The sequence below is a fragment of the Cydia fagiglandana genome, chromosome 21 (assembly GCF_963556715.1).
Source record: "Cydia fagiglandana chromosome 21, ilCydFagi1.1, whole genome shotgun sequence".
NCBI classification, from domain to species: domain Eukaryota; kingdom Metazoa; phylum Arthropoda; class Insecta; order Lepidoptera; family Tortricidae; genus Cydia; species Cydia fagiglandana.
The window spans coordinates 6,717,303-6,744,350 of record NC_085952.1 but is presented as its reverse complement, the minus strand read 5'-3'; the positions used below and the strand labels follow the sequence as shown (position 1 = coordinate 6,744,350).

At 39.7% G+C, this 27,048-nt stretch overlaps 1 protein-coding gene across 1 annotated transcript; it reads left to right on the top strand.

Moving 5' to 3' along the window:
• The first annotated feature begins 100 nt into the window (after positions 1 to 100).
• Positions 101 to 26,246, top strand: LOC134675373 (putative fatty acyl-CoA reductase CG5065). The gene is made up of 8 exons (XM_063533584.1): positions 101 to 316; positions 19,738 to 19,935; positions 20,457 to 20,765; positions 21,679 to 21,874; positions 22,667 to 22,862; positions 23,785 to 24,024; positions 24,646 to 24,903; positions 26,093 to 26,246. The coding sequence occupies exons 1-8, from the start codon at positions 101 to 103 to the stop codon at positions 26,244 to 26,246; spliced, it is 1,767 nt and encodes a 588-aa protein (XP_063389654.1).
• Positions 26,247 to 27,048: the final 802 nt, after the last annotated feature.

The window sequence follows — 27,048 nt, the reverse complement described above, 5'->3', positions numbered from 1 at the left end:
ACGTCAAGCTAAACTGACTAATTTTAGCGGCGAATAAAATAGTCCCGTTTAAAATACGATAACACAAAAAAGTCAAGTTTTGCAGAATTTCTTTTTCGAAATGGATGAAGAATACGTCATAGCTGCTGTGGTGGCCGAAGAGAGGGAGTATGGCGAGGGCGAGGGTGAAAACATTTATTTGAAGAGGTTGCGAGACGGGTCTAACCCATTTGACCGGTCCGAGCGGAAGTTCCGTAAATTGTTTAGGCTGTCGCGGGCCATGGGCCGTCACGTAGTGGACACTCTGTGTGAAGGCGATGCGCTACGAGCGGGGACGGTGCCACCACATTTAAAGGTCCTAAGTGCACTGAACTTTTTTGCCCATGGCAGCTACCAGTGGGCCATTTTATAAAGCTACAAGTTACAATTTACAAGCCGAAGTCTCTTTCTAACCCTATGTGTTAGAACGAGACTTCCGCTTGTAAATTGTAACTTGTAGCTTTATAAAATAGGCCACAGACTGCTGTGGGAGAAATTAATATACTAGCTCAAAGTCAGCCAACAATAAGCCGCAGTCTGGCAGATGTGTGTCCTGTTATTATAGAAAGGTTGACCCCACAGTGGATCAAATTCCCAGTGACCAGACTGGAGAAAGACAGGGCAATGCGGGAGTTCCAGGACAATTTTGGAATGCCATATACATTGGGTGCGGTAGATGGGAGTCACATCCCCATACACAAACCCCCAAATAACCACCCTATAGCCCCGGGTAATATTATCTACAACAGAAAAGGGTTTTATAGTATAAATTGTCAAGTGGTGTGCGATGCCACAGGTCGGATCACTAGCGTAAACCCTAACTTTCCGGGTTCAACCCATGATGCTGCTGTTTGGAGGAGCAGCAATGTGCACCAGCACCTCGAAGGGCAGTATCTTCAGAACCAAGCGATGGAGTGGCTTCTTGGGGACAAAGGCAACCAGAGTCATAAAGACGGGTGCGGGTAATTATCTTACGAACACCATTTTTAGGGTTCCGTACCCAAAGGGTAAAACGGGACCCTATTACTAAGACTTCGCTGTCCGTCCGTCCGTCTGTCCGTCTGTCTGTCACCAGGCTGTATCTCACGAACCGTGATAGCTAGACAGTTGAAATTTTCACAGATGATGTATTTCTGTTGCCGCTATAACAACAAATACTAAAAACAGAATAAAATAAAGATTTAAATGGGGCTCCCATACAACAAACGTGATTTTTGACCAAAGTTAAGCAACGTCGGGCGTGGTCAGTACTTGGATGGGTGACCGTTTTTTTTTGCTTTTTTTTTGTTTTTTTTTTTGCATTATGGTACGGAACCCTTCGTGCGCGAGTCCGACTCGCACTTGTCCGGTTTTTGGATACCTACCTTTATATTGGTATATTTTGTGGACGAAGTGCCTCTATAAATTGCGGGTATCTTTCTCTTTTACTCCAATGAAGGCGGAATAAGACTGACAGCGAAAAATGCCCGCAATTTGCGAACTTCGATTTTCGCGATTATAGCCCTGATACTGACCCCGCCGTGAACAATCGATCTGTCGGCGGCCGATCGTAAGATCAGTCAGATCGTAATGTTACTCAGTAATCTTTTGACGATAGTGACATTAAACCAATATACAGGTAGGATAGGTTCGTTAGCTTGTTTTAGATGCCCGAAGGGCAAACTGCCCAGAAATAGATCGATGGACGAGATTCCATATATAGGACTTTAGGCTGCAAAAACTATTGACTTATTATATTTTTATTTCATATTTTTACGTATATTAAGATCGTCAAAAAATAGTCTCATATTCTAAAATTGATCAAAGTAACCCCGGTTTACGGAACCTACCTAAACTTAATCAGTCTAAATCTTAACCATACCTATCTATTTTCGATCCGATTACAAATAATTAATTTGACAGTTCAGATCTAATTATAACAATAGATTAGATGGCAGTATTAGATGAGTCGAAACTGCACTAAAATAGGACATGTACTGTACTGGTAGCAGATAAATCTGCGCTACGCTTCGCCGCTCGTGACTGATGAACGGGCGGCGGTGTAGCGACAGCAAAACAATCATTATTTACTAAGGAGAGTCGGATGCTAATGAAATCACTTACCTAATGCAAACTATCTGTTTTACCGTGTTATATTGCTAAAGTATTTTAAGTAGATAGTCGGACTTTAGGAAAATTTAATTTGTGCCAGTAGATATTAATCCATTATTTTATTAGATTATATTGCCTACTATATTTTAGATTCCTTCACTCAAAATGTCCAGCATTCTCTCGGTGTACCTACCCCTTACTACATTTCATTAAATTGTCGAAAGAGACTCTATACAGATAGGACGTAGGACTCTATGTGAGGGCTCCGGGCTCCGGGTCCGCGCACTCCCAAATATCCGGACAACATTGTTTCGTTCGGGAACGCGTGGCTCACTCCGTGATTTCGTCGCCTCGCTACAAGTACATGTGGCCCACACCATCCCACACCAATTTTGGTGTCTAGCAGTCTTAGAGAATATAACCAACGGAGTGGTCATTATAACAGGCGTTCCCCTGTCGAAAATAGGCGACCAATGGTCAACGACACGTCAACCACATGTATGGACTGACCTTCATTCCTATATCTGTGGGACTGACGTTTATCTGACATGGCTATGTTTACGTTACGTATACATTTGATGTGCCCCTTCCCCGCATAAAACGGCAGACTATTTTGTACCGAAAATTATAGACATAGCGTCTCCGTTGGTTATATCCTCTAAGCTATCAGTAGTAGATTAAGAACGGACGCCTGCTCAGTGCTCGCGCTTGCGCTTATATCTCGCGTAATAGACGAGTTTTGTTAGAGAGTGAACCTTCTGTACCTATTATTTATGCTGTGATCCGGGAAAACTATATTCTGGGAGACAAGCCGACTGCTAACCATACATGTGCCGCCACAATACTTCATCGTTATCTCCATCGCTTCCAGTTAGAGCTAATACTGCCCCGCAATTACCGTTGACATTCCTGACAGCCGCCATTTTACCACATTCAAATAGGTGGGCAGCCATTTTACAACATACGCTAATACTAAGCTGTAGATCTCGTGAACCCCCGTGGCACCGCCATTTTGAATATTTCCAAAGATTGAGTCGAAAAAAACTGGTGGATCTACTGATTGGACTAAGTAGCAGTGGCGGCGCGTCAAACATATCCATAGGCAAGCCGGGGCTAATTTGGCTTACATATTTCCTTTAAAACTCTGCTCAAACGTCGAAAAACAGGCAAGCCGGTGGGAATCGGCTTTTATGGACGCGCCGCCACTGCTAAGTAGGTACCTAATAGGTCTAACACTAAGACCTAGGTACTTAGTCCAATCAGTAGGTCCAAGGTGGATATTAATTATTACCAAATGTTTAAATGAAATGATACCTTTCAAGATTGCGTATATTTCACGTGAACCCTGAAACCATAAGCTAATCAAGCCACGATCTACCACCGTAGCATGGTATTATATCGTACAAATTGATATTTCGAAACGACTGTACGCAGCTACTAACCGAAATGGCTAAATAACTTAATGCAACGCGTAAATCAAATCAACTCGACCTACGATTTTGTATTAAAACACCTCTCTTTAAAATATTACAAAGGTATCGCACAAAAATATACCAAAAAGAACTTTATATAGCAAGTCATAGAGTTCAAGCGCTTGTAGTATAAATTGTTATAGTTTTTGAAAGAGGTGCGGAAGGTCTATTTGAGTTGGTTAGTTTCAAATCGGTCCCATTAAGGGGTCCTATTACAAGAATGACATTACAATATCGCACGGTATCGTAATAATAGGCGGTTAGATAAAATGAACTCTCGAATCAACAAAACAGCGTATATGATTTTGGTTTTGTATGTCTGTCAGCCATTTTTAATGCGTTTGCGGTATAGGCATTTCAGTTAGCGTGGATGGGCAAATTAGACTAATGCAGGCTTAGTTTTATCAAATATTTATTGAATAAACGCGGACGTATGAGGTATAAGATATGGGAAGTGTATTAAAGTTGTGGTGGTGGGTTAAAAGTATGTTACGTTTTATTCGTTTACGTTACAATATGGGCTATAAAAACATTATTTATCTATAACATATAAAATGTTATAACACCTTAAATTAAATTCATACTTAAATTATAGTTTATTTTAGCATTAGAACGAACTCCACAGAAGCAAGCGTGAAGTTTTTATCAGGCTCTTTAATTATTACCTAATAATTTTTGAATTATCTAATGTAACATGATCAATACGTATAATTTACTTCAAATTATTACCGCTAAAAGTGCTGGATTTGGAACCACACGCTTACATCTGCGAAGTTCTTTCTAATGCTAAAAAAACGGACTATAATTGGGTACCTATTTTTCTACCTTTTTTTAACCTAAGGATCCTATTTAACATTTCTGTGTTTTAATTATTTATATCATATACCTACATATATAATACTCGTATTATTAATATAAGTCACCTTTTTTCTACATTTTAAGGTTGACTCACGCTAGACCGGGCCGTGCCCAGGCCGAGGCGTCCGACATGTAATTTTCTATGACGGCTGATCGATGACCACGTGGTGCTTTCCATAGAAAACGAAGCGCCGGAAGCTCCGGGCCGGCCCCGGCCCGATTTGACGTGAGTCATCCTTAACTGTCTCCTTCGTGTTTACGTTAAAATAAATCTCTTCCTTAGGGGGAGTGACGAGTCTTAGGGGGAGGGGGGATACCGCTGGAGTGACGAAGCCCAAAAAGACCTGTCCGCCCTCGGAATACCCAACTGGCGTGAAATGGCGCAGAATAGGGCAGAATGGCGCTCTCTTGTGTCAGAGGCCAAGATCCTCTTTGGGTCACTGAGCCAGTGATGTATGTATGTATGTAGGGGGAGTGCTGTAAATTGTTAATAGATTTGTTCAAATTTCAACGATAAATAAATGAATTTCCTCCTTTTAAACAATATAGTTCAACATTTAAAGCTCAGTCAGTCGAATCTAATTACCTCTCCCCGTTCTCGTTGCCGGGACACGGCACATTAGCTGGGTCGTCTCTAATTTTATTAATTACTGATGCTGCCAGCCATTGACGAGCCGAGGAGCTGGTGAGACACAGGAAGCTTCAAGATATCCAAGGGCCAAATTCGACACGTACAACTGTCAGATTTCGCATCCACGTCAAATCAACAGTTGATTTTATCGCATACTGGGTTAGTTATGATTCCATCAACGGTGGATAATATCATTTGGTACAACCAAAATTCCACTCTAAACTAAGGGTGGTTCGGTTTGGTTTGCTTGTCACCCTAACTGTGGATTGTTAATGTCAAATTTTGACATTGTACGTATTCGAGAACTTATGATTTTTCCCACATCAACGGGAGATCAACACGATACGTCAAATGTCGCTTGTCGAATAGGGGTCCAGTTCACAATACCGGCAAATGGTAACGTAATGGGGACTGATGGGGTAGGTAACTATAGACAACTTTTTCGACTAGGTATGCCCTAATCTAAATTGTCATTCTATGGAACTTGCTAACTATGTAAACAAACCGCTATATTGAAATTGTCAAGAATGATGAATTTACTAGTGACTTTTGTTTACATAGTTAGCAAGTTCCATAGAATGGCACTTTAGCTAGTTAGTTGAAAAATCAACCCTAGGGTGCGTTTCGAATTCGTATCAGCACATTCATCAGTGATACTGATGAATGTGATGATACCTCCACAGACCCACATTTTTGAAATGGGACTAATTTCGGATGATCAAAATCGGAAGCTAGTTATTAACTTCGTTTAGTATATTGTAAGTAAATAAATTATTTTTCCATAAAAAAAATCGGAAGCAGAAATTAGGCTCCCGATGCTTTAAATTTTCTGTCCGCGCACAAGCACTCTTCAAAATAGAATTCCAATCCAGTGGAACGCCGTCTTAACTTAAACAGCGGTCTCATTACTTCGAAATCGCACGATTAATAACGAGTCCGTCTGTCCGTCCTAAACGATGCCGAATCGTTTCTGTGTCAACGTGCCGTGACCACGCACACTGTCGCACTACACAAGCAGAGACCAGTGGAATAATATATACTTATGGAATGGCTCCTCTACACGATGGGCCAAAACGCCGGCCACTCCAAGGGACGCAGCCATGCTGCCGTAGAGGCAGCTGGTGACATTGCTATCTCATTTTACCGCACGGCTGCGTCCCTTGGAGTGGCCGGCGTTGGCCCATCGTGTAGAGGAGCCAGAAGGTAGCGGTAAGGAATACAGTTTCCATGTATCAAAAAGTGTCAGTCAAAAAACCATTTAAGGCGCCACAATAACTAGGATTATAAAAATTCCAAATCATTGACGTCACAACTGTATTGGAAAGCAAACATTCGGAGAAATGATATGCCATTTAGGCAAACCGTACACTGGAGAAAAATATCTTGAAATATCGATGGTCACCATGAGAAATGAGATCTTTTCATATTATTCTCACCGTCAAGTTACGAAGTTACACAGAGATCAAATTCCTTGACCGTCCTAGACTATACTTCCTAATATTTTATTTGGAATGAGCGCTACTGAAAACAAATTAAAAGTCCTTATTATCGACGAATCTCTGGTGTCATCACTGTGTCGTCGGCGCACACGCAGACCACCTATAAATAAAGACACATGTCGTGTCATTCATAATTGATTTACTACAAATCGCTTTTGTCGTAATGTTTGAAATTTCGGAGATTTAAGGATGTTCGTTGAAACGCAGGAGCGCTTGGTAATTACGCTAATTACTAATTAGTTTTATGTGTGCTTTATTAATGGCCAATCAGTCGTTTCTATTTTTATACTGCCTTTGCTAATTAGGCTGACGATAATTAATACACGATGTATTTGAACAAATTAAATTATTGTCAGAAAATATTATTACATAAATAAATCTATCTATACATATAATAAAGCTGTAGAGGGTCGAAAGTCTGTACATGGAAGATATTTGAAAAAAAGTTGGCTGGGGATACTTAGAATCGATAACAGAACACGTTCCAATAGTTTTTAGAATTTTTGTCTGTTTGTCTGTTTATCTGTTTATCTGTTTATCTGTTTGTCTGTTTATTTGAACGCGCATCACGTGAAAACGGCTGAACGGATTTTCATGAAAACTTTACTAATCTGTCGAGAAAATCTCCGGCCAGGTTATAGGCTATAAAAATTCAACCCCTATAAGGGGGGGTAGCCACAATACTAGCTTGATTTAAGTTTGCCCCTGAATCTTATGGCGCTACTTAGGAAGGAGGGGCAAACTTTTTTGCGCCTGGTTGGGACTAAATGTAACAAGACCGAAGTGATCCCATAAGTGTTCCGTAAACAAAGTTTTGTACGGAACACTAAAAATGTACAACTGTCTATCAAATTGCGTTTTTTATATCGAAAAATTTTCGCGCTCGCTTCGCTCGCGTTTTCAATAACTTTCTGCGGTATGATAAAGAAGATATTCCGGTGACAACTGCAGCAGCATTACGAGTAAGTACTCTGTTGCAACGTTACTGCTGCAGCACTGTCAATTTTCGTGGTAAAATGATGTGACTGATTTCCATGCTGAAAGTAAAAAACTACAACTGTCTATCAAATTGCGGTTTTATATCGAAAAATTTTCGCGCTCGCTTCGGTCGCGTTTTCAATAACATTCCATGATATGATAAAGGTGATATTCAGTTGGCAACTGCAGCAGCATTACTCTGGTTGCAACGTTACTGCTGCAGTTACTGCAGCTACTGTCCATTTTCGTCATGAAATGATGTGACTGATTTCCATACTAAAAGTAAGAGAGTGAGGGTACGTAAGTATGACCCAACGTAGGCATTCGATTTGACTTTACGCGGACGCCCTTGAAGTCATGGAACAAATCTTGCTTTCGGGCTTGCGGCCAGCCGATTTTTTCGACATAGGTTACTGATTTTATAGCGAATTTTGCGCTCTTGCACGGCAGATTTGTCGGCCAAGGCGAGTTGCTACTTAGCCGCGATCCTGAGACCTAACTGTCAAAGTGATAACACTTTGGCAGATAGGTCTCAGGGGCCCGGTGAAAGCCGAAAACTAAAAGCATCCTATCAAGTAGCGCTTTCGAGTGAAGCCAAAGAGCGAGCAGTAGAAGAGTCGTGATTACGTGCATAGATTCGATTTCAAGCCACTCTTTTGCAGTTCAGCGTTAGGTCTTATGTAAAGCATTCTCCCTTACGGCGAAGTTGATCTTCTGCCTTAATTACACTTGGGCGTGGATACAAATCCAAGCTTTCCTCTTTCGCAGCTGGGCCTTCTGCCTTGCTCACATTTCGCCAATTCAATTCACTTGGTCAATTCCAAGCTCTGCTTTCTTGCATCTTTTCTGTGTGAAAACAACCTCGCTGAGACCCTTAAATATCGAGCCCTATGCGAAGCTAGGCTCATAGAAAACTGTCCCATCCCGTCTATGTATGAAATCCTGGATTCGCGCCTGGTTGGAACTAAAAGTAAAAATGTACAACTGTCTATCGAATTGCGTTTTTTATATCGAAAATAGTACTCTGTTGCAACGTTACTGCTGCAGTACTGTCAATTTTCGTGCTAAAATGATGTGTCTGATTTCCATATTAAAAGTAAAAATGTACAACTGTCTATCAAATTGCGTTTTTATATCGAAAAAATTTCGCGCTCGCTTCGCTCGCGTTTTCAATCACATTCTAAGATGTGATAAAGGTGATATTCGGGTGGCAACTGCAGCAGCATTACTGTGTTGCAACTTACTGCTGTAGGACTGTCTATTATTGTGCAAAAATGATGTGACTGATTTCCATACTAAAAGTAAAAAAGTACAACTTTCTATTACATTGCGTTTTTATATCGAAAAATTTTCGCGCTCGCTTCGCTCGCGTTTTCTATAACATTCTGAGATATAATAAGGGTGATATTCGGGTGGCGACTGCAGCAGCATTACTCTGCTACAACGTTACTGCTGCAGGACTGTCAATTTTCGTGATAAAATGATGTGACTGATTTCCATAACTATCCAACTGTAATGCGGCAATGAACGTCACTCAATTTACCAAAAAAAATTCAATATAATCTTGATGACCTTAGAGAGAGGGGGCACCATGGTCTAGAAATGCTTAGGGCATCAAAATATCTTAATCCGGCACTGGTCATTTGCGGAGTCAAACGATTTGGGACTCGCATTTTATACGCATTACCATGCCTTCCCCAAAAAAATCGAATGATTCGCGAAAGTCTCGCAACGCATTGAGGTTACAAGGGGCACGTGGTCTTCCTCAGGAGTCTGAAGAAGACCACGGTGAGTGGCGCTTTAGCCAGGCAGGCCGCTTCACTTTCGCTCGCGCGCGTATACCTTACTGTATCGTCCGATATACACCTACTACTCTGTCGTTTAAATCACGTGTATAATTTGAATAAGGGCGAAAAAGCTATTAATTTTGGAGTGTAGTTTTATTTAGTGGCACCTAATTGTAAAATATTTTATCTGGACTACAGTCCTCTAGCATATCCATCTGTCAACTTTACTTCAAGTTCCGCCTCCAGCGGAGAGGGAGAGAAATAGAACAGACCGAATTCCACGCGGGCGGAGCCGCGGGCACAGCTAGTATTAAATATTATTTCAGTTTATAATTAATACACGGCAGGACAAGTGTGGGTATTATATTATTTATAGGTTTAACTTTAGTTTTAATATTTACATTATGTAGGTTAGGTACCTAAACAAACGGCTCCTTTGTCCTCATTGTGAACTCCTTGGGAGATTGGATAAAAAAGGTATACCAGGGCAGTTTCATTTAACTTGTACTATAAAGCGCGACTTAAGTCGTGTTTCAGTAACGTCTAACCGTCAAATTTCTGACAAAATGTATGGGATTTGACATTGACCGTCAGTTTTGTGACGATTGCTGCCGGCCGTTAATGGTACACAGTTAAGTGAAAATGCCTACCTACCAACGCAATCTAGCCAGATTTTATATTAGTGCACAGTGGTGCAATTAGTGAGTTGACCGCGCATTTTGACCGTCGGGACCATAGCGAATTCCATACCGCTTTGCTTCCGCGTGTACTAGGAGCGAATAAAGCAAAGAAGGTAAAATTTCAGGAGCTCAATATTGAACAGCTTTCCCGAAACTGCACTAGATGCTGTATACGTGTATATAGTCTACATCCCCAATTGGCGCGGAATGAAAACTTCGGTTGTTCAGAGAAATCTGTATATTTTCCTTTTTGGAATCTGGTAAAACATTACTTTATGAAATCATGTAAGTTCTTACCTATAAAATTTTCATAAAAATATACAACATCTTGAATTCTTGAATTGTTCGTGTTCCACAAGTTTGAAAATGTAGGTAATCAAGTTTTTTGTAAGGTGCAAGTATTTATTGTCAAACTTTCACATAAGTTGGATAGTGGAGGGTTTACATACTGTAGGTATTGCAAGGTTTACAATTTACATATTGTAAATAGGTAGTAATTTTAGGTCTAGTTTACATACAACTCTGCTACTAAAAGTGAACAATGCTGAGACGGCATTTTTCTTCCGCGTTTACCAGGAGCGCATAAAACTGAGAAGCTTTGAACACTTTCACTTTCAACATGGATGACCTGAATCTGAATGCATCGATTCCATAAATATGCACTAGATGTCTTCTCATATCGATTAGTGCGCATGTCTAGGTAGCCTATATAACCTAGGTATTGCAATAAATCGAAGTGCAACAGGCAACAAACTGATATTGCGCTATTAAAGAGATAGAGAGAGACGGGATGAGGGTGCGTTTTCACGGTTACTCCTGAAATCAACTTCTTGTTGTTTATGGTGCCTTAGTAAACGCGGAAGAGAAATTGCTTCCAGCACAGATCTCAGACGCTCAATGAATCTTTGAACTTAAAGATACTTCTTTGTTTGCACGTTATATTTTGTACGTTATATTTTTTAAACTTCGACCACATACTATACGATATAAAAACGAGTAGATAACTAAAATCGTAAACTATTCTTTTGATTTTGCTATAGTCGGGTTAAAAGCAGGCACGGCTTCTCCTTACAAACGTAGTTCCCATTTTCCTCTATTAGTCACTCACAGTGTCAATTCTGACATATACGCGACTCCTCGAAAACTGGCCACTAGTATAAGTTTATGTTCACATAGTACACACGGAAGGAAAACTTGCTACCAAGCCTCGATCCGGCTCCTCGAAATTATGGAACAGTTTGTGAAACATTCAGACGTCTGTATCGTTCCGCTGACGGGACTGGTATAAACTAGTCATCAAATTGTTGGAAATAGTGACATCTATTTAATACGTAGTAGTGATGTGCTCTAAAACTGGTCCCTCACAGTTATGCTGCCCTAGTAAAGGCGGTATTCTTAATTCTCTTCAAAGCTTCGCAAGGGCTGCTCGAAATTATGGAACAGTTTGTGAAACATCTAAGACATCTGTTCCGTTCCTCTGACGGGACTGGAATAACATTGAGCATAGCTGGAATAAACTGGTCATAAGATTTTAAGAAATACTGACATCTAGTGAGTGTGAAGTGGTGATGTTTTCTAAAACTGCTTACAGTTATAATCCCCTAGTAAACGCGGAAGGAAAATTCACTCTAAAGCCTCGGAGAGGCTCCTCAAAATATTGGAACAGTGTATGGATGGAACATGCATGACGTCCGGCAGAATATTAGTGCTTTGCTCAAAAGAGCGAAGCGTATAGCTGAGTCGGAACCCTTTTGTTTTTGCTGCAATGCACACAGAGTACAGCAAGTAAACCCATCTTTCCGTGTTTAAGTATTTTTTAATGTTTATTAAACTTTGTACCATCACGCTCCGCGATCGTTGAGACATTTAGGGTCCTAGGTAAATTGGTTGTTCAATACTTCCGCTATGGAATATCCAATTTAGCTAGAACCCTAAATGGCATAACAATCACAGAGCGTGACTGTACATATTTTTAGTTTTGTTCTGTTTGTAATGTACCTATTTGTAAATTGTGTGTTTTTGCAGCATCCAAATAAACATTTTATCTATCTATCTATCTATCTGTATCGTTCCGCTGGCCAGACTGGAATAAACTGGTCCACATTGTCACAAAATAAATAATAGTACTAGGTACAGAAGACTCACTGCTAACAAAACGCGTCTGTTACGATCAGCACAGATATGGCCGCTAGGTAGCGACAGCGCCACGCGCGGCTTATGGCTTTCCCCAAAATTGGGGTGGAATGGATGTACTTTTAGCTACCTGTAGCAAAGCGACGAAATGAACGGGCGGAGACGGAGCGGAGCGCATTTCACATTTGTAAGGCCGCAAATCCGGCTCTGGCCGGACTCCATCGGTTATGACATTATCTAATACTATTTATTTTGTGGTAGTTTTCCTGCTAGCCACCTATGGCGGCATTCCTCTTCCGCGTTGACCAGGAGCGCATAACATCAAGGAGTTATTCCAGGAATGACCTGAATTCTAGAACACTGCACCAGATGGCTTTGTAACTATTAGTACGCATGTGCAATCTAGGTCTACCTATACAATCATATTATTATGTATTTAGTACTAGTAGTATGGCAGTGAAAGAGAAATTTTACTATAATGGTCAATCAATGGGATAGAAGGAGATAGGATGACAAATATTCAAAGGAACATTTGTCTGGTATTCATAAGTTTCACACCAGAATATTTCTATACCAGTTAACAAAATGTGTAATTTGATGCGAATATTTTGGGTATTATGGGTATACTATAGTCACAGTCACAATTAGTGGCTCTGTGAGCTGTTGACCTCGCATAAATTACCCCCATAGTTTCGCCATTTTATAGGAGCTTCACTAACTGAATCTACAACAATATTCCATATAATTATCCCACCAGCTCACAAAATTTCATGTAAATCGGCGACCAACTTAGCCCTATAGAACCGTAGACACTACTGCCGTATTCGAACTTCAAGATATTCACAAGAGACGACACGTACTAGATCCATTCTACCTATAGATACGTTATAGTTCAGATATCAACTAGTTCTCTTTTGCAGCGCAATTCGGGCAACTTTTACGTTAGATAGCGTAAGATATCTATTAGATGTGAATTAAGCATTTATTTCCACTTAATATTTTTAATATACAATCCATTAAACTAGTTACTGTACATAAGAATTACATTATAAATCATATACTTACAACTAAACCTATTACAAATTAAAACTTATACCTAAACACACTCGATCAATTATTAAATACATAAATTAACTCTAAATTAAACTAAATTAAAACTAAGCTAAATAAAGCCACAACCGAGAACTCAATCAAACAACTCGTCCCGCGCCCTTCCAGATGCAAAGGTGCCCATCACGCTCGCCGCGTTGCCACGCTGGAGCGCGATAGACAGCCTCTGCATCAGGAATGACCCGGAACGAGGGTCATGACCTCGGGATCCCTCAAACGTTGCCCCAATTCGCTCAAAAAAATTTTGGCCTCGGCACACCAACACCCGGACGTCTCCACTGCCAAAGGGACAAAAAGATATTTTGTCAGCAGGGCCGAGTACATACTTATCGCGCTTCCGAAGCGCCGCTAACTCAGCCGCCGCTCCCGCTGCCCGGACCGTCCGGCCTATGTGCGAGGCGGATGTGAATTGGATCTCTAAGTCATAACCTGAGGAAATCGTTCGATTAGTATCTCCAGAATCGCGCAAATGTCAAATTTTATAGGTTAGATCTTAAACATATCGTTATCGTATCTTGGTGATGCCTAAAAGATATCTAATAGATGTCTATTTCAAAATCCGAATCGGGCCCATAGACGTAGACAACTACACATACCTACATACAAGTGCTACAAGTTTGTATTCACTTCAAATTGTTTATTGTGTCTGCCTAAGTCTCTTGGGGCTTCCAAGCAAAGCCTTCCGCGTTTACCAGGGGAGCATAACTTCACAAACGGTCCATTTTCAGGAAGTTTCAGCAGTTATGCAGTGCAATACACACACAACTGCAACGTGTTGAATGCGTCCATGTTTCATCGATTTTACAACACAGGTGTCATAGTTGAAGCACAGAATAACTAATAGTACTACCGTACAGAAAGGAAACTTCCTACAAAACCGAAGTTACACAGAAGAAGAACATTAATTGCATGTAAATAATATGCAAGTAAGTATAACGGGTTAGCACTGATTGACTAGCACGTTATCTTTTCGCTGACTAGCAAAGTAATATTTTGGTTTTAATTCCGTAAAAGGACGTCAAAATGAAAATAAGTACACTCGTAAGTTCGAATTGGCAGGTGTCCGACCATATACACTCTCCCGCTTCCTCAGTCCCATAATCCACTATTTTGAGGAAAGGGGACAGCCGCTACTGCATACAAACTTATTCCCTATTTCCTCTCTAGGTATTGACATTATGGAATATTTTTTCCATAATTTGATGTATATAAACCATAACTATATACGTAGGGGACGTTTGACTTCTTTCGATTTTTTTATATAACATGACATATTACATAAATTAAACACAGAAAAACAGTTTTCATATAAAATTTTAAATGCTCCTAACTCTTATTATGGCTGGTAATCAAAAATTAGCTGTGGCTGATATACAACAAATTATGTTAAAATATTTTTAATAATGTTAATATCCAGACAGGAAAATGAGGATTAACTTTGTATGAAAAGTCGAATTCACGCGCTTTTTTTGTCACTTTCGTCTTAAATTGTAAGCTAAAGTCGACCACTGACTAACGGGCCGCCGGACGATATCGGCCTGTCAGTTAGAACAAAAATTTGACAGCTCCGAACAACTGACCGGCCGATATCGTCCGGCGGACTGTTAGTCAGTAGTCGGCTTAACTTAAAATCAGTTGAGCGAAGTCTGTCATGCAGGACAGACGTCATATTTTCCACAAATCGCTCTTCGTTTATCCGTAGCGGAGATATGGGACTCTGAAGCTAACTTCTCTTCCGCGTTTACCAGGGAGACATAACATCAGGGAGCTTTACAGGCCAATTCGAACGTACGCTGATATCAGAATGGCATCTAACTGATGTCATTCAGTGATCGTGCATTTCGCTCGTACTTGTCCGTACATGTATAAGCGCGGGCGAGCACGATAACTAAATAATATGATTCAAATATCATTCTGATGTCAGTGTAGCTGTAGGCATGTGTAGGTACTAGGTACCTACGTTTGAATTAGCATGACAAATACGAACGTTTCCGAGAAAATATGATGGAAAAAAATTATTACGAAAATCATAATACCCTTCGAGCAACACGGAAGGGAGGCGGCATTCGCACTATTTCCCCTCTGCCGAGGTACAAGATTAGCGCGTCAATCTAATCTAGCGCGGGTAATAAAACTAGTTGCACTTGGATTTTTCACTAGACCGAGTCCAGACGCGCGCGTGAACACTGCTGCACAAAAATGCCAGTTTGCTCGGTTTTTTGTTATAAAAAGAGGTCGGGGACATCAAATTTACAAAAAGAAAGTGTTACATTTCACATGTAATATTTTTTTTTACATATCATACGTTAAATTACATTTAAATACAATTATTATATTTTAGTCTCAAGTAATTGTTGGATTTATCGATTTTGCTCGCTCAGTACAAATTGCGGATCGGTCGAGCGACAAATCCGACTTCACATCTCTCAGAATACAATGACATACTTCAACGAAAATGTGTTAGTGTGCGTGTTGTGACACTAGTCACTCGTCCGTACACAAAAAGAGATCGAGGTTTGCAAAATTTGTCTTTGACGTGTGTCATTTTCTATGTATTTGTGTCGTCATTACAGATTGGATTTTGTATGTAAGTGTGTGAGAAATGCGACTGTGTGCACCTTTCCCCCCGCGAAAAATGGCAGAAAGATTTGTACGGCGAGATATCGCTTGGGCCCCTCCCTTCCGACGTGTCGGAAGCCGGTGTTGCTCGAAGATAATACCCAATCAGTGTACCCTTATTTTATCGCCAAATTTTTTGCAGAATTTTGTTATACAGAAAATGATTCATAGAATAATCGAATCGCACATATTTGTTACAATTAATTCTGTTTCTTCGATTACCTATTCATTTCAAAGAAACATATTTTGTAACTTGATTAAAACTCAGCATATTTATTCAAAGATTATTAAATAAAATAAAAGACTGACTGTTGAATTATTATTCATTGAATATTATTTCTGCGACACTACAGTTCACAGAATATTTATTTATTTAAACTTTATTGCACAAAAGGAAACTTGTCGTACAAAAGGCGGACAATATAATTAAATTAAATTAATTAAATTAGGCGGAAATATTAATTTAAACAATTATTATTTTATAAAATTACCTTTCACATACCCGTAGTATTCATTGAAATTGCTAAAAAAGGAGTTTAGGTTACCTACTTTAGAGTTGCAACCTCTAAGAAAACGAACCCTTGCTGAAAAAGTGGGTTAGGTTAGCTTAGAACTGCGACCCCCAAGAAAACGAACTGTTGCCAGAAAAGTGGGTTAGGTTAGGTTAGAATTGCGACCCCCATAAAAACGAACATTATCCATGAAAGTGGGTTAGGTTATGTTAGAACTGCGACCCCTAAGAAAACGAAATGTTGCCAGAAAAGTGGGTTAGGTTAGGTTAGAACTGCGACCCCCAAGAAAACGAACTGTGCCAGAAAAGTGGGTTAGGTTAGAACGGCAACCCCTAAAAACGAATTCCTTCCAGAGAAGCAGATTGCGTCAAATTAACGACTAAATAAATAAAATTCGACTAAATGACTTTCTGTATATTACATCTTGGGAAACTGTATTTATAAGAAGTGACTTTTCTACAGATCAATGATTCTGTGAAATGAAATTACATGAACAAATAACAAAACTAATGTTTCAAATTTTTGGTGAAAGATAACTAATCCGTACTAAAATTATTTGAAGTAAACATTCTATGTAAAGATTATTTTGCGATTTAAAATTACTTGAAAAAATTTCTGTGAAACGAAAATCTGCAGAAAAATTGACGGCAAAATAAAGGTAAACCTAATATGCCTTTCAGTTTCCTTAAATGTACCTAGGTACTTAACTACTTAGTCATACCCCGAAGTTAACCGAGTACATATAAAAAAAACACCGTGTACTCATAGTATTTTTCAAATACCTAAGGTACGGTGCAATGTATCATATCAATACAATTTACATTTTAAAGTTATCAATTGTATGGAAATGACGGCTGTCACTGTACCCAAGTCCATAATTATTTAACAACTTAATTATTAATCACACCTAACAACAACATAAAAAATAGAGGTATTTTAACCAGACGGCAAGGTCAAGGATCCACGAGTGTAAAACATGCAATTATATAATTGCATGTTTAACACTTCCATAATTATGTAATTTGAATAAATAGGTATCGAAGTAAAATTAGCAAGCCAAATTCACAGTATTTACAACTTATTTGGGGCCCTGGGGGATTTTTGAATTTTGAGCGCTCGACTTCGTGTATTTCATTCAATTATATTTCCACTACTATTAGGTTTTTAAATTCTACTAATAGAATTGAAAACGAGTGACCAATACAGGGTGTTACTGACCATGGGACTTTAAATCCAGGGCTCGATTGTACTCGCTAAAATGAGCTACTTTTATTATGGCACCAACCCCGAAATCCCGATTTTTTTTTACTTTTCCATTCTGTTTGGCTGATCAGTGTCGACGTTTTCTATGGAAAAGCCGAAAAAAATTCCCCGATTTTAGGGTTGGTCCCATAGTAAAAGTAGCTCAGTTTAGCGAGTAAAATCAAGCCCTGGAATTAAAGCCCCATGGTCAGACACATATTGTATACCACTAGATTCTAAATTTATATCGCTCGTATTTAAAAAAAATAGGTATTTTAACCATAGCTATGCCGGACCGTTTGAATTTTAAGAAGATTCACAATGAACATATAGAAAAAAAAATGCGATTTCTTGTGTGGCCCCTCGACGGTTACTGAGAGCGAACGCTACAGAACCAGTCTAAAGGGGCCCACTGATAAACAGTCCGCCGGAGGTTATCGGCCTGTCAGTTAGAACAAAAATTTTACAGTTCTGAAAAACTAACCGGGCGATATCGTCAGGCGGACTGTTAGTCAGTGGTCGGCTTAAATGTGTCATCGAGATGCATAACCCTATTATAAAAAAAATCTCTTCACATACAGACAGACAACGGTACAGTCAGTACATATAAACATTAAGAACTAAACCTAACTGTTTTTACTTCTCAGCTGCGGAAATGAATGTCGTTTTACCAATATTTGACCTCTAATGACGCAGTGGCAATGACACAAAGACTTATTTTAAATATTTATGAACGTGGATGTAAGAAGAACATAAGATCAAGACTGTGTGCCGAATTTTTCCAAAATCCTACAGACAAAAAAGTCCTACAGAAGGGTAATATGAATCTGTCTTCAAAATTATAAAAAAATGGGCCGCCATTTTGAATATTATATTCAGGTTTGATTTAATCCCGAATAAAAGTACTATCTATGGAATAAGTACCTATATGTAAAGTGAAGGCCGTCTGGACGCCCTAGGTACCGCTGGAGAGACGAGGTGCAGAAAGACCTTAGCGAACTCGGCGCCGTCGACTGGCCAGAAACGGCTTTGGACAGAGTAGCATGGCGGTCTTTGGTGTCGGAGGCCAAGATCCACTTCGGGGCGTTGCGCTACAGCAGTAAGTAAGTAAAGTGATATTGTATTTACTGGCCGTCATCTTGAATTTCTTCATTTTTGTACCGATCTTTATTGAACATCGGTGTCTGGGGGCCTTCCGGACGGAAGGCCCTTTCCCACAAAAAAGTCCACTTAGTTTTTGTTGAATCGCGTGTAATATGACGTTATTGAAAGTTTCATCTTTCGCCAAATAAAGATAAAAAAAATCTTAAATACGTCTATGCATGTATAGCTATATAGTCAATAGGAATAATAATTTTGTCAAGTATTCGTAAGTATCCGTGACATTCATACATCCACGTTTATAAAAGTAGTATTTATATTTGTTTGTGCATTGTCTTTTAACCACACGCTTAGCGCAAGTCTAAACTTTAGTTGTATTTCATTATATAAAACACATTAACATCTTAACATAAAGGTGATTAATTTGCAATTATTTTTGTGCATGTGCCTAGAAAATACCTCCTTTTGCGTCGAAAGGCCTTCCACTCCACTGATCCAATGTCCACAGGAGAGACGTGTCATAATTGCTGAATAAGGCCGTTCAATTTTACATGAAGACTACCTAATAATTTAAGTAATATACAGGATGGCTAAAAAATAAGTGCATTCCCGTTGCCAGGGAGGGTTTGGGATTATACTGAGCAACTTTTACTTTGGGACCAACTCCAAAATCGCGAAAAATTTTACCTACCTTTCCATAGAAAATAGACCAACCAAAATGTATGAAACAGACAAATTATTTTCGCGAGTTCGAGATTGGTCCCAAAGTAAAAGTTGCTCAGAATAATTCCAAAACCTCCCTGGCAACGGGAATACACTTATTTTTTAGCCACCCTGTATTGTAGTTAGTTGTCATAGAAAAAAACACCCATCATCATCATCATCATCTCAGCCATAAGACGTCCACTGCTGAACATAGGCCTCCCCTATGGACCTCCATTCGTACCGGTTCGAAAAAACACCCGATTCAATATATTTTTTTACTGCAGATTCATTTTGCTTTCAGATAATGGAGTGCAAATTTTCAATAAGAGATTTTTACAAAGGCAAGAATATTCTGGTGAGCGGGGGCTGTGGGTTCATGGGCAAGGTGCTGGTCGAGAAGTTACTGTATACCACGGAAATTGGGCGAGTGTACTTGCTGATGAGACCAAAGAGAGGGAAGACTGTGCAACAGCGGCTTGAACATATGCTTAGTTCTCAGGTAATATCATCATCATCATCATCATCATTATCATCATCATCATCATCATCATCATCATCATCATCATCATCATATCAGCCAGAGGACGTCCACTGCTGGACATAGGCCTCCCCCAAAGAGTGCCACATTGACCGGTCTTGCGCCACCCGCATCGAGCGGGCTCCCGCGTTCTTTACCAGGCCGTCAGTCCACCTTGTGGGGAGTCTACTCACGCTGCGCCTTCCGGTACGTCAGGTAATATATGAGTGGGTTAAACATATATTAGAATAAGGACTCTGTGACAATAACTTCATTATTTTTATTTTTAACAAGCAGAAGCGTCTGCGAACGATGCATTCCCAAATGCCGTGAGTTCAAGTATAACCCAAGACAGTAATTTTTCTACTTTTAAATTTATTCTAAGCTTAATAACCTCATTAGCTTCTGATAAACCGCCTAACTCATGTGGAAAATTTTTAACTGTTGCACTTGTCACAGTTTTTCAACTTTTCTCAAACTGAACATCATAAATTCTTTTACAGATGTTTAACAGACTCAAGCGTGATCAAAAAGGAGCTATCCAGAAAATTATCGCCATACAAGGCGACGTCCTCATAGATGACTTAGGTATATCCAGCGAAGATATGAAGACCCTTTCGGAGGAAGTGTCAGTGGTGTTCCATTTGGCAGCCAATTTAAAAATGGAAGCCACTCTGAATGATAGTGTAGCGATGAATACCGTGGGGACCCAGCGCGCCCTCAGAGTCGCCAAGAGATTCAAAAACCTGGTGATGTTTGTACATGTGTCGACAGCGTTCTGTTATCCTGACTATGATGTTTTAGAAGAAAAGGTGAGTTTCCTTTATGATCATTATAGGTAATCGTTATTTGCAATTAAGCTGTTAATGAAAACTACCATTTTAAAGTTTAAAGTGGTTCTCTCTCACGAAAGACTACGTTTTATACCAAACAAGCTGGTGCAGGTTTCAAAACAAGCTGGTGCAGGTTATCCCCTCAAAACTCAAACTACATTCAAAAAGTCCTAACTCAATGGCAATAAAAATATTCAATAAAATTAGTAACGAAATAAATAACACCAAGTCCGACAATGAATTCTTTAAAAAACTAAAAGATCACTTAATAGAAAAAGCTTACTATACTTTAAATGAATTTTTTCACGACCAATAACTGCAATTAATAAAGCACCTATATAATAAATAATATACCTAATAAACATATATAATCACTAATATACTTAATCGAAAAAAAAAACTCGATCTCCTCTTGAATAAACTGTTTGCTGTGCCCTACAGGGTGTCATGTTGTACACAATTCTATGTAATAGGTTAAGATACAATGTGATATGCAATAAAGATTATGAGTATGAGTATGAGTATGAGTAACATTTGGTATAGGTACTCGTAAGTAGTAGTAGTACCACTGTATATGTCTTTTATGGAAATAAATACATTTCGTAACATTTGCTTTGCGAGGTCAGAGTTCAGGGTGAACTACTAGTTAGTTTCTTGCTAGTTATTTTTAGATATACCTAGTTACTAACCTATATTTTAATTTTAATATTAATATTGTTCTAGTATTATGTAAATTGTCTTTGTTTTACATTTCTGGACATGTAGGAGTAAGGTACCATTTCATTCTAAAAATTATCTTGATAAGACGAATTGGCAATCGGCCCGGTTTGCGAGAGTAAAAGAATGCCACCGTGCAATACATGAATTGAAATAGTCTTGTCCACTATTTCAGTTCCACGATCCACCAGCAGACCCCCATGACGTCATACGCCTCTGCCAATGGCTGGACGAGAGGCAGCTGTCTCTCCTCAGGCCATCCTTGTTGGGCAAGCACCCCAACACATACACGTACACGAAGCGGCTAGCGGAGAGCTTGGTCCACGATGCCTATCCGGACATGCCTTGCGTTATTGCTAGGCCTTCGATCGGTATGTTATATTAGATTAATTTCGATTGAATCCCTGACTTGAAACTAAGACAGTTCGCAAAAGATTAATCCATCATACATCGTCAGTGAGAAGTTTACGATGTCCCAACATCCCATGTTCTCTTCCGAAACTCCGCAATAGCATTTTATTCAATCATTCTTACGACTTCGGTCCTTCGGGGAATACTTTTGGATTGCAAACTTAGTTTTCTATGTCAAAATTGGTCTTTTCGGGTTCTATTTTGTTCATCTGTCAAAGACTTTTAATTTTCTTTTGGGTGTCTGCCACAGAAGATTTCGTGAATAGCTCATTTTACAAAGACAGATGAGCAAATATACCGGGTGCGGCCTGTAACACAAGCAAATAATTAAAACAAAGATTGTACTCCTCAAACGATGACACTTTTGGTCAACAATTTTTAAAAATTATAAAGTATTTAGAGTCCCTATTTTTCATACAAAATAAAATTAAATATTATCTTCAATGGATGCCATCGCCACGCCACCATATCATTGTGATTGACGTTGCTTGTCACGCCTTAAACATAACAAAATTCGCAATAGGTACATTGCGTCTTAGAATAAACTTTAAAGTGTATTTAAAATCAAACCACAAGTTATTTTTAAAGTTGCTGAACAAATGTTGGTCAGTATGAGGAGTACAGCCTACAGTAAATTTTTTTGCTCGTATTACAGGCCATAGGCCACACCCGGTATGACAGTTCTTTTGTGAATACATAACTAACAGAGAACTGGAATTTGTAATTGCATAATAGGTTCGTATTTCTTCTAGTTTGCCCCGCATACATTGACCCGATGCCCGGCTGGGTGGACAGCCTCAACGGGCCAGTGGGTCTGTTGCTAGGGGCCGGCAAAGGTGTCATCCGGACCATGCTCTGTGACGCCAGTATATATGCACAAGTCATTCCTGTGGACGGGGCCATCAATGCCATGATAGCGCTCGCAATGATTGAGGCGACTAAGGAAAAGTTAGTAAAAGTTCAAGTACTTACCTAATGGTTGTCATTAGGTACCTAATGGTTGTCAAATCGACTGATGGGTGATGCCTTTTCCTGAGATAATAAGGTTGATTGAGGCGAGATTTTTGGAAAATCTGTCCCAGTAACAGAGTCCGGGTCTCCTTCGCCAGCGTGTGTTCGCTGTTTGATGCGGAACCCCAAGAGGCAGGACTTTCAGCTCTATTAGCTTCAATGGCCATTTAAAGAGGAGTCGATATGATTACATACTCCAGACCGGTGTTAAAAGGCCGCGAGTAACCACAGATCTTCCACGAAGACCCATCTGCTGACAAAGGACTATGCGTCAAAATTGCCCCAAAACCAACAGAGATGAGAGTTAGGTCATTAGATAGCTATTTCTCTGTAATTAATTTCGTTCTATGGGCACCAAGCGGAATTCCATTGCAGAACTGAGATACTGGAATTTTAGTCAAAATGTCGTCACCCTTATTACCTAGGCAATAGAGTCCACCACCGGGCGAGCGCGGCAAATCATTCAGTGTGCTCGCCCGGCGGTGCGCGAACATCTACCCTGCAGCAATTAATTTACTTACTTGGACCCTATTGCCTAGGTAATAAGGGTGACGACATTTTGGCTAAAATACCAATATCTCAGTTCTGCAATGGAATTCCGCTTGGTGCCCATAGACCAAAATGAAGTACAGAGAAATACCTATCTAATGACCTAACTCTCAACTCTGTTGGTTTTGGGGCAAGGCTCCATACAAAGTTGCCCATGGTCCTTTTCAGATATGAACTACATAACCACGAATTTCTCCTGAGAAAGATCTATTTAGGCTACGTTTTCTACTTTTTCTAGTAATAATTACGGTAATTTGTTTTTGCAGCAACAATTTTTGGTACAATAATAATATTATGTGCTTTCTTTCAGATCTGAAAACATACCTGTCTATAACCTGAACGCGGGACACCTAAAACCAACAACCTGGGGTGAAGTGTTAAAGTACGCTAAAGAGATAAGGTGGAAATATCCTATGGCTTGGCCCTTGTGGTACCCCGACGGAGGGATTACTACCAACTATGTACTACACGAAACCAAACGCATTCTTTTTCACCTGGTGCCGGCATATCTCATTGATTTTCTCCTATTAATAGCTGGACAGAAACGATTGTAAGTTGTAACTTTTACTAAGAAAGTAAGAACATTATAAATACACAGTATTGTTTCTGATGTTCATACTGACCTAGGTTTCTCATGGGACCAATAATCGTTCGGGACCAATAATCGTCCAAAAATATACTCCTGGGCCCGTAAGTTTTATATACCTCAGGCCCTAAAGGTGTCCTCCTCCTTGCATCGGTTTCCTCATCACTGAGGGTCGTGGCCAATTCTAGGGAACAGCTTCTCTTTGACAACTTGCCGCCACCTCTTTCTGTCTGTCGCCGAATGTAGGGCACCGTGGAGCGTTGCATCAAGGGCTGAGCGAATTTGGTCTGTCCACCGCATTAGGCTCCTGCATCTAGGTTGGTAGGTACCAGTGATTACCAGCTTTTCCAGGTTATCACTGTCTTTCCTAGCAATGTGGCACTTTGCGTAAGCAGATAGTAGACTAAAGGTGTCCATTGGAATTTTTTACTGATTTTGTCATTAGTCTCATAGGGAAATTTGTTTAATGTGACCATCTTAACACAATTTTGATATTCAGGATCACAAGTCACGACATACCCCAACATCAACCACTATAAGTTTGTTTTTCCCAAATACTTTATCAAATATGTGCTTTATTTACAGCATGGTAAGGATACAAGGAATAATCTCACATGGGTTGATACTATTGCAATACTTTACCACGCGGGAGTGGCATTTCCCCTGTCCTAACTACGACGCTATCCATACAATATTGTCAGAGGAAGAAGACCAAATGTATCAAACGTATAAAGAAGATTTTGATATAGAGTCGTATTTATACCAAGGCGTGGAGACAGGACGAGTAGTCTGTTTTAAGGACAACCTCTCGAAAATGCACATCTATAAGATGTATAATTATTTGTGAGTATGAGTATCTGTATCTTTTGAACAAAGTTTTTCATTTTTATATCGTAGAAGATATAGCAGAAAAGTTCGTAGTACTAATTTCGAAGAATCAAATAAACTCACGATAGACCGGGCCGGAGCATCCGGCGCTTAGTTTTCTATGGAAAGCTCCACGTGATCAGTTGATCACCGATCAGCCGTCACAGAAAATAAAAAATAACATGTTAGCCCCCCCCCCCCCCACATCTAGCGTCTTTCGAGCGTCGGCGTCTGTCGGCGTCTGGTCAGCGCTATGGAAAATGACGTCGCTGCGCAGTTGAGTCGATGCTGCGTCGACGTTGCGTCGAGCAGCTGCCATAGAATTGTAGATGCCGACGCTCGAAAGACGCCAGATGTGGGGGGGGGGGGGGCCTTAGACGCATCAGCCCGGGCACGGCCCGGTCTAGAATGAGTCATCTTTAAATCAAATTTGGAGGATTTGAGATATTCCGAGTAACCAAGATCGTGTTTTTTAATTACCCCTTTACCAGAAACGTCTATTTTGAATTTTGAAATATTTTTCACATATAATGCATGTATACAGCGTTTTCAATTTTAGAATTTTTAAGGATAAATCATACTGAAAGCACAAAAACTTTCATCAACACATTTAAGGATGTCACTCATGTCACGCTAGCCCGGACCGAGGCCGGACCAGAGTTTCTGGCGCTTCGTTTTCTATGAAAAGCACCACGTGATAACCGATCAGGCCTACTACCGCGAAAATCCAAATTCGCAAATTGCGGGCATCTTTCTCTGTCACTCTAATTACGCCTTCATTGGAGAAAAAGGGAAAGATCCCCGCAATTTTTCGATTTTCGGTTTTCGCGGTAGCCCCTCAGCTGTCATAGAAAACAATGTCTCGGTCCAGCAGGCCTAGCCAAGGTTACAATCGCTATCGCTTCGACAACGAAAAGCTTTATGTCTCTCTATCACTCTTCCATATTAGTGCGACAGTGACAGTTGCGTTTCGATCGCTACGGAGCGTGAGCGATTGGCAACTTGGCTACGCGGCCAGGCACGGCCCGGTCTAGTGAGTCATCCTTAAATCAAAATCGGAGGTTTTGCGTTCTTAATTTCAGAATTATTAAGGAAAAATTATACTGATATCCCAAAAATTTTCATCAACACACTTATCATCAGATTATCATTCTTTTATTTCCAGCCTGTACGTGTTGGATATGCTGGTGAAGATCGTGTTCTGGTGTTTCGTGTTGTCGTTGCTGGTACGGTGGTACGAGCCGCTGCGCGAACTGCTGACTCTCGGCGAACCGGTGCTCAGATACCTGCCGTTTCTGGGCGACGCCATAAGAACTTGAATATCGGTTTCTCAAATCACAATATATTTAAAAGCCCATCAACGTGCACACTAGCGCCACTGCTAAATAATCGTGATTATTTAAATTTAACGAAAAATATTTAAAAAAGGTAGCCGCTACGTTCTGTATTTTGTATTAGTTAGCATGTTGATGAGCTCTTATTTAAAATGAAAAATCTGCACATGTAATTGAAGTCCTCATTATTCACTAGTGGTTAAAGTTTCATGTCTAAGCGTTGCATAATAAGGTATTTTATACGGAATTTAGCTTGAACAAAGGGTTCGCGGAATTTTTTTTCTTTCGATAAGGTATGATGTTTGAAGTATTAGTAATTAAAGAACAATTATCAAGCTAAAATATTGTTTATATTGTTTATTCCACGTTCAACGCTACGACTCGCGCTTGGCCATTTTTTATGATAATGCAAGTAGCATATACATAATTATTTTTCGTATGTTTCTCCTTGGCCTTACTGTCTGGTAAAATTTACCTACTTTTTTAAATTCATTGTTTTGAGGTAGGTATACTGTATGATTTTTAATTAACTTGTTAAATAATGATGGACATGTTGATTAATTTAAAATTGTATGCAATTTTTAAAATAAATAAAATTTAAAAGCCCCACAGAATACCTAGGTGCCTTGTCGTTTTAGAGTTCGGATTAATTATTCATGTATTTATTTAAAACTTTAATGGACATAAAATAGTACAGCACGCACTGCTTGTAGGTAGGTAAATACATTAAAAAAGGCCCATCTTGTGGACAATACATTAAAAGTTAACGACCAGTGCCCGGTTTATC

Bases quoted from the DNA above. Each gene is read 5' to 3' on its own strand.
- LOC134675373 (XM_063533584.1), top strand. From the start codon at position 101: ATGGATGAAGAATACGTCATAGCTGCTGTGGTGGCCGAAGAGAGGGAG. The intron at 22,863-23,784 runs GTTAGTAAAAGT...GCTTTCTTTCAG, and splicing joins ATTGAGGCGACTAAGGAAAA to ATCTGAAAACATACCTGTCT. The intron at 24,904-26,092 runs GTGAGTATGAGT...TTTTATTTCCAG, and splicing joins TATAAGATGTATAATTATTT to CCTGTACGTGTTGGATATGC.